The following is a 7852-nucleotide window of genomic DNA, read 5'->3' on the forward strand; positions in this document are numbered from 1 at the left end:
CGTGGCTTTGCCGCAAATGGATTCGAACGGAACTACAGGACGGAACGGACATAACCATAGGACACTCAAGGCTTGCCAGAAACGGAGTATGTTGGAGAGTCTTCAAAGGGGCACAACTCAGGGTGAATTCAAGACTGTGTCATCTTGACCAGCATAAGCTGGCGGAGATATGGAGAGCACGGCCTGTTCATCACAAAACAGTACCCGTCTTCGGGAATCTCAGCGGATTTTTCCTAATGTGATGGCCAGATGGGACTATGCTGCTTGAAATGATGTCTTTCCAGGCGTATCGCCCGACACTGGACTCCAAATTGTGGACTTAAATGTAGCGGAGATTCGTGCATGGATATTGTACACCGATTGTTCCCTCGGTCGACCAATCCAAGTCCACAATTGGACTCACAAGATAGTTTAGACGGCAAAGCCATAGATACCGGTGTAGGTATGATTCACACCAAATAAGACACGCATACCCGATGCAAAAGTTCCAATTTAAGCCACACAAAACACATAAAGCCTACCTAAAGATGCGGAAAGGTTTAAACTTACGCCGCCTTTACTAAAAATAAATGACAACTATAGTCCAAGGAAAGATCACGGAAAGCGTTCGGATAAGTACGTTTCTGCACTTCTTCGCGTGCCTTTCAGGGTGTGTAAACGACACATAAACGTGGGGAAATCGTGACGGAAATCGACTGTAAATGTGGTCAAAAGATCACGGAAAGGTCTTAAGAAACGCGTGCTTTCCGCCCGTATAGGTTACGAAAAACTGTCATTAACGACGCCTTTAAGCGTCTAATAGTTGCGGAAAGGCACGTGAAGGAGTGCCGAAACGTACATATAAGTGCATTAAAGGGAATCTTTACGTTCACGGATAGATGTCGTTAAGTTGCGGAAAGGGTGCAGAAAGGTCTTAATAAACGCATACTTTCCTCCCGTATAGGTTACGAAAAACTGTCATTAACGACGCCTTTAAGCGTCTAATAGTTGCGGAAAGGCACGTGAGGAGTGCATATAAGTACATATAAGTGCCAACGTAAAGGTAACATTAAAGGGGATCTTTACGTTCGCGGATAGATGTCGTTAAGTTGCGGAAAGGGTGCAGAAACGTCGCGTTTACGTTGAGTTTAAGCTTGCTTAAATACCAGATTTCGTGCTGTGATTATACTGACATCAGTAAGAGAATTTTGAAGTCCAAATATGATACACAAACAAAATGTATGTGACTGTCAAAAAATCAGAAGTCCAGAGTGGAGACAATCACGATTCCTACTCGTTCATCTTGTGAAATTCAATTTGAAAATGTTTTGATTTTGTTTTGTTAAGCCAAACCAGATGTATTCTGAGCATGAAAATGGATTCTGGCCAGATTTTTCAGAAACACCTCTTGCAGTGGTTTTCAATCATTTCGTAGTTTGATATAGATTTGGTGAATTGTCATCATGAATCCAGCTTACATCCTAATATATGGGGTCATAGTTCTACTATAAATGATCTTATGTCATACCTGTCACGTGAAAATGTTCGATACGAGTGTTCTGGACCGGGCCATAACTTCCATATCACACAGGTTCGAAAGTTGTATCACACAGACTTCCTTCAAGTAAATCGAACCATTTGGAGTGGGCCGAGCGTGGCATGGTTGGCAATTCGAATACTTGATTCGGACGTTGGACGTTGGTACCTAGGGTTATACTGAATATACCGTGTTGAATTCTATATTAATCATGAGCCACATACATTTTACGTTATACAGAGAGCCCGAGCCCCAGATCCTGGACTACCAGACCCAGCAGTATAAACTGTTCCCCCATCTGGCTGCAGCCTATGGTTTCTGGTTCACTGTTCAGAACCTAGAGGCTCATTATGAACTGGTCAACTCCAAACTGCAAGAAGGAGACACCTCCGGTCTCCAAGAGGTAATGACTCTTCAATCAAATATTATGCATTATATTAAGTCTTGAAATATCTGTGTTGTACCCCCCTCACATTAGATAAAAATCACTCGGACGACGAGTCTGCGAGCTCTAAATTATGAGGAGGTTAGTACGAGGAGGTATGACCCTGACGGGAAGGGGGGAACTCTGCCATTTCTTCGCCGGCATCAGAGTCATGCCTCCTCGTAATTTAGAGCTCACAGACTCGTTGTCTGATCGATTTTCGCCTAATGTGAGGGGTGTATTACAGCTTACAATGTACCATCATCGATGAAGGTTAGACATCCAGGTATAAGACACACCAAAAGGCAGCAACTGAATATTATTTTGGAAATATTTCTTACATATTTCACATGTGAAGTTAATCATAACTGGAGGGAGAAAAATGGCAAAAAAAGTTTCTTTTGAATTAGTAACTGACAACATTGCTAGTACATTTTGTTTGTATATATATCATATGTGAAGCAGTAACAGTGAATCAGCTGTTCACTCACTCACTCATGGCCTAGGACCACATTGGTGGAGGAAATTTTCAACGTTTGCTTGCAAATTGCTTTCCCCTTGTTGAATGAATTTTGCAAAGTCATACTGTACAGTACAGTTGCCTAGTTGAGTCCCTTTTGGATGAACGGTCTCCATTTTGGGACCAAAACTTACAGGTTGAGTGATGGGCCCAAGCACAAACGTCAACTATTATGCTACATATAGGTAGAATCGTTTGAACCAGAGTAAAATTAATAATAAGGATAAATAAAACTAATAATAAGGATAAATTATTTTTTATTTATTAGGAAATGTGACAAATACATTACACAGACTCACAGGCAGTGTTGCTGATAATGGAGACAATAAAGGATATATATTTCAGGCTACATTGTCATATTTTCCGTCTTTCTCTCCTCATGTATTCAGTTACATGCCCTGACTGCTGGTCTGAAGGCCTACACAACCTTAGCAGCACACCATGGGATAGAGGCATGCAGACTGGCCTGTGGTGGACACGGGTACTCTCACGCCAGCGGACTGGTCTACTTGCTGACCAGCCAGGCCGTCACGGTGACCGGCGAGGGAGAGACGACAGTCATGCTTCTTCAGTTAGCAAGGTGTGTGGTTGTGAAAAATCTGCTAACTGCATTTCCTTAACTTATACAGTGTGACGTCCTCCACAAAATCAAAGTTTTTCACCTTGAGTTACAATGTCACGGTAACAGTTCTTCTGCTACCTTCCTTGGAGGCAACGCTGCTTCCCACTGCTAGGTGGCGCTGCAGTGGGAAGGATACAGTCCCAAATGTGACTAAGTTTGTATCCCCCCCTCATCATAGTTCCTGACTGTTTCCTCTGTATTAGGTATCTGGTGAAATGTTATGCTAAGTCCCAGGCTGGAGCTAAACTCCCATCCACAGTCAGCTACCTCCAGACCATACAGTCAGCTGCTGTGTCAGGCGGGACCACAAGGGACATCAACAGCTTTGACATCCTAACTGAAGCTTATCAACACAGAGCTGCTAGGTATTGTTTGTTTGTTTCTTTGTTTTGCTACATGTAAGTTTTACCTCTCTTGCTGGATATAAAATATAACCAGGTCGAAACATTTACCAGAGGACTAGCCACTGCAAGATTTGCACAACTGTATGGCCCAAGAGCTGTAGAAACTTAGATGGGCACAATACAATCAAGGAGCTTAGTACAATACACAGTGGATTGGAAAGGATATTTACATCAGATTCCACCTAGTACAACGAAAATCCTAGAACACTCAATATGCAGTAGTGTAGGGTTAACCCAGTTTGCTTAAAGTTATGTATGAAATGTACACAGGCCATTATAGCAAAATGTCACATTGCACTACTACTTACATAGTCCCCTGATCTCAAGTTTATTTGGGGGAGGAAAAGGTATAGATGAAGATAGAGATAGAGAGCTTGGCTTAGAAATATAGAGCACCACTTAACACTTGCACCACTTCTCCTCAGTCTTATGTCGGCTGTAAAGGACCGTGAGATAGATATAGGAACTACTGAAACTAAATCATTGGATCTTATCTGTTGTTCTACTGTTGTCAGACTTGTGAAAGTTGCTGCCGAAGGAGTCAGGTTCAAGGTCGTAAATGAAGGTCAGTCTGAAGCTGAAGCCTGGAACAACAGTTTGGTGTCACTGGTCAAGTGTGCAGAGGTAAGTCAGATGGGGGAGGGGGGCATTTTGTGATCTATGAGAAGTTATTGAAATAAAAGCTACAATGGCATGTGTTTCAATCACTTAACAGTGAAAAATGTTTAGATGCAAATCTGATATACTTTGTCTCATTGGCCTTGAACTGACCGTAAAGGATTTTAATAACTATTTGTAGTCCATACCTGAGCTTCTCTCCTGGCTAATTTAATTTAGCTATTCTTATTAGTTTCCTTTACTTTAAAATAATTCCTATGATTAACTTTGAAATATGATTTCTGAAAGTCACAATGATTGTTCCCTAACTCACTGATATCCAGTGGCAGCAGGTTGTTTCTTCAGCAGCCGAATGTACATGTAGTATGCCTTAGCCAATCTAATTTAGCTCTTTGGTGAGGTTTTAGCATGAGGGAGTTTTAATGATAGGGTCAGCCAAAATCCTCTTGCGGTAAACAACCCAGAGCACTGAAATGGCGGGCATTCCGTGTTCAGCTGCCAAACAAACCGTCTGGTGGCCTGTGTCATCTGTCTGACTCCAAGGTTATTGTCATTGTTTAAGTTTGAAACTAGCACCACATTAGATTCCAGATCCAAGCCTCTGAGCTTACATTGTACATTATGATACAGATTAATGCTCAAAAGACTTTTTTTTCGTTATTTCACACCCAGGCTCACAGCCAGTTCTTTGTGGTGAAAACGTTTGTGGAGGCGGTCAGGACGGTAGATGTGGATGACTCTGTCAGGGCCGTTCTGACCACTCTCTGTCAGCTGTACGCCCTCCATGGGATCTGTGAACATGCTGGAGACTTCCTTCAGGTGTGTGATGATGATATATTTGATAAAAACACTGTTTTTGGCTATGTACTAGATACAAACTGCAGCTGGCAGTCCAAATCAGGATTACACTAGGGAGACGAGACACCAGTGGCCACTTTCTCAGACTGTCTCTCTGTCTGTCTCTCCCCCTCTTTCTCTCTCCCTCTCCCTCCCTCTCTCTGTGGCCTGTCTCCATCCTTCTTTTTATTTAAATACCTAAAATGTGAAATAAGGATGCAAATATGCTAATGTTGGGATGTAAATATCATTATGTCATACCTGTGATGCAAAAACATTCGATACGGGTGTTCCGGACTGTGTGATAACTTGTATCACACAGGCTTCCTTTGAGTAAATCGAACTATTTCAAACGGGCCAAATACGGCACGGTTAAAAATTCGATTACCGGATTCGGACGTTAGAATTGCTCTTTTGTTCGAGGACACAACGTTTTCTCAACTTCTGGTGCATTTCGCATCAAAATATGTGTTTTCTCAGGTGGGTATGACATAAATAAAATACAACACAGTGTATTCCGCATCACCCTCAGTTGCAGCCCTCCCGTGGTGGGGCTGGCACCTCGGGTGATACGGAATACACTGTGTTGCATTCTATATATATCATACAGAGCAAGTTTCAATGCCCTGATATTGCTTTGGGCTCCTTAAGGTCTTAATTCATTCATGTCATTCATCAACACTGATGAACATGCTATGTATTTGATGTGTTTATCTCCCATTCCATATTCCCTGTACATTTAGGATGGCCACCTGACAGGTCCAGATCTCCAATCGGCCCGTTCTGAGATGTGCTTGCTACTGTCCAAGGTCCGCTCCGATGCCGTGCCTCTGGTGGACGCCTTTGACTTCCCCGACCAGATACTGCAGTCCGTACTCGGCCGGTACGACGGCAGGGTGTATGAAAATCTTTACGAATGGGCAAAGAAGTCTCCTCTTAACAAGTCTGAGGTATGCGCACAGCTACGCATATACTGTGTACATTTCTTCAAAGCAGGAAATATCCACTTTTGAAATGGAAATCACTTGACAGAAATGAACCATTTCCCCATTTTGATTCGATCATACAGATAATTTATTTTCATCAATTTTCGTATGTTTCCAAAAACAAAAATTAATGAAAGTTTTCAAACATACTTCGTACGAAGCCAATGAGCAAATGTCTGCTTTAGATTGCAAAAACGATCTCATGGAATGGTATGTCATGGAATGTCTATGTTCCTTCCAAGAAAAAGGAAGAAGATGTGAAAGGACAAAAATGAAGAATCTATTGTTCGGTATGCCATATTCTGTGTGCTCAGACTTTTGTTCAACCTTTAATTTTAGTGAATGATTTTCATGATTGTTCAATTTTCCTTAGCTGTCCAATTCAGCTGCATGCCTCCAATATTTCACAAACGTTCACATTCAAACAGTCTATAACAGTTTTTTTTTTTTCGATCTGACTTCCAGGTACACGAGTCGTACTATAAGTACCTTCAGCCCTTCTTACAGAAGAACAGGGCCAAGCTGTGAAGGAAATCTTAAGATTTCCTCCTGGAATTATAAGATTATGGAAAAGAATCCCTTCCAGGCTCAAGGAATTAGGATTACAATTAATATATCTTGTTGGCTATTTCTTGCCCATGAGTCTTTAACTTGATAATATTTGATATTCTAAATGGATGATATTCTAATGAAATATTCAATTATAAAATGTTGAGGTTTTTACCTGAGATCATACCTTCAAGCAAGTAAGCATACCTTCCAGTGGGTAATAAAATATCACTGATTTTATTGTCTTTGTTGGCATAAGTATCATCATCTAGAGTACAAAGTATGATTTAGAGTTTAAGTTAGATAACACAGTACTATAATAATTGTATATGTCACTGCAGAGGTTGTGATTCAGGACAATTGACAGATTGCAATCAGAGTCTCTCCTAGGACAGACTGTGATCGGAATCTGTATCTGTATCTATATAACCGGTATAACTGCCCTGAGGCATAACACACCAGCTTCGCAGGCACGCGGCGCGGCAGCAGCTGGTTATATTACACTGAACGATCTGTCACACCTAACTTTTGCACCTCTATCTGCAAGCTTTCTTTAAAACTACCCAGAGAAGATGCCCCTTACTGTCTATCCTAGGACAATCAGCGATACTGTCTTTAAGTTTACAGATTGTACAATTAGCTCCTAGGACAGACTCAAATTCTAAGGACAATCTCCAATTCTACTAGAAGAAATTCTGATTGCACTGTTTTAAAAAATATTCTGAATCTTAACTTGAAAGTTCATCTGTGTTGATATATATATATTCTGGAAAAGTTAAACTGCAATTTCCAACACAAAAATTGGACTTACACTTGAACTTTTCGACTGAACACTCGGCTTCAGTCTTTGTCAAGGAATTGACAATCTCGTGTTGAAAATTGCAGTTTAATTTTTCAAGAATATAATGAATCATTGCCTAACTCTTGGCAGAGTTACACCTAGTTGCTACTTGTGTATTTTTCCACACAAGCAAGTGTATTTGACATTTTGGGTAATATTGAATGAAAAATCCAATGTAGGGTGGTATGGGTCACGATGGTAAAATTTGGCCCCAAAATTTCCAGACTTCTATGTGGGGATTTAGAACACGAATCATCTTCCATCGAACAGAACGCTGGCGTGATCGAACAGAACAGGCGTTCTATTTGGGGTCATCCGAGGTCACCCGCAGGTTGTTACAGTAAACATGCAGAAAACACCCTCATTTTCCCGGGTGCCGTGCGTCAGAAGAAAAACAAACATTTTCACAAATATAAACCGAACTTATTTGGCAAGCTTGGTTTTGCTGCCGCTTAGTTTGGAACATGTGACATGTAACAAAGCTGCTGGCGTCATTATTGGTGACCTTGAATGTTACAACACTTGTTTACGGCGG

General features: G+C 41.3%; 2 protein-coding genes across 2 annotated transcripts; both read left to right on the top strand.

The window, feature by feature from the left end:
* The first annotated feature begins 1201 nt into the window (after positions 1-1201).
* LOC118408839 (peroxisomal acyl-coenzyme A oxidase 1-like) lies at positions 1202-5278 on the top strand. Its single transcript, XM_035809698.1, has 6 exons — positions 1202-1919; positions 2850-3040; positions 3286-3447; positions 4002-4110; positions 4777-4923; positions 5264-5278. Exons 1-6 carry the CDS (start codon positions 1728-1730, stop codon positions 5276-5278), a joined length of 816 nt encoding a protein of 271 aa, XP_035665591.1. The 5' UTR covers positions 1202-1727.
* Positions 5279-5688: 410 nt separating this feature from the next.
* LOC118408840 (peroxisomal acyl-coenzyme A oxidase 1-like) lies at positions 5689-7503 on the top strand. The gene is made up of 2 exons (XM_035809699.1): positions 5689-5891; positions 6393-7503. The coding sequence occupies exons 1-2, from the start codon at positions 5730-5732 to the stop codon at positions 6453-6455; spliced, it is 225 nt and encodes a 74-aa protein (XP_035665592.1). The 5' UTR covers positions 5689-5729; the 3' UTR covers positions 6456-7503.
* Positions 7504-7852: the final 349 nt, after the last annotated feature.

Source organism: Branchiostoma floridae, unplaced genomic scaffold (assembly GCF_000003815.2).
Source record: "Branchiostoma floridae strain S238N-H82 unplaced genomic scaffold, Bfl_VNyyK Sc7u5tJ_453, whole genome shotgun sequence".
In the NCBI taxonomy this organism is placed as follows: domain Eukaryota; kingdom Metazoa; phylum Chordata; class Leptocardii; order Amphioxiformes; family Branchiostomatidae; genus Branchiostoma; species Branchiostoma floridae.

What these genes read in the sequence shown, in the direction of transcription:
- LOC118408840 (XM_035809699.1), top strand. Translation starts at nt 5,730, where the DNA reads ATGTGCTTGCTACTGTCCAAGGTCCGCTCCGATGCCGTGCCTCTGGTG. An exon ending in CTCCTCTTAACAAGTCTGAG is followed by an intron (nt 5,892 to 6,392) that starts GTATGCGCACAG and finishes TCTGACTTCCAG; the next exon opens with GTACACGAGTCGTACTATAA.
- LOC118408839 (XM_035809698.1), top strand. Translation starts at nt 1,728, where the DNA reads ATGAGCCACATACATTTTACGTTATACAGAGAGCCCGAGCCCCAGATC. An exon ending in ACACCTCCGGTCTCCAAGAG is followed by an intron (nt 1,920 to 2,849) that starts GTAATGACTCTT and finishes TCATGTATTCAG; the next exon opens with TTACATGCCCTGACTGCTGG. An exon ending in CACTGGTCAAGTGTGCAGAG is followed by an intron (nt 4,111 to 4,776) that starts GTAAGTCAGATG and finishes TTTCACACCCAG; the next exon opens with GCTCACAGCCAGTTCTTTGT.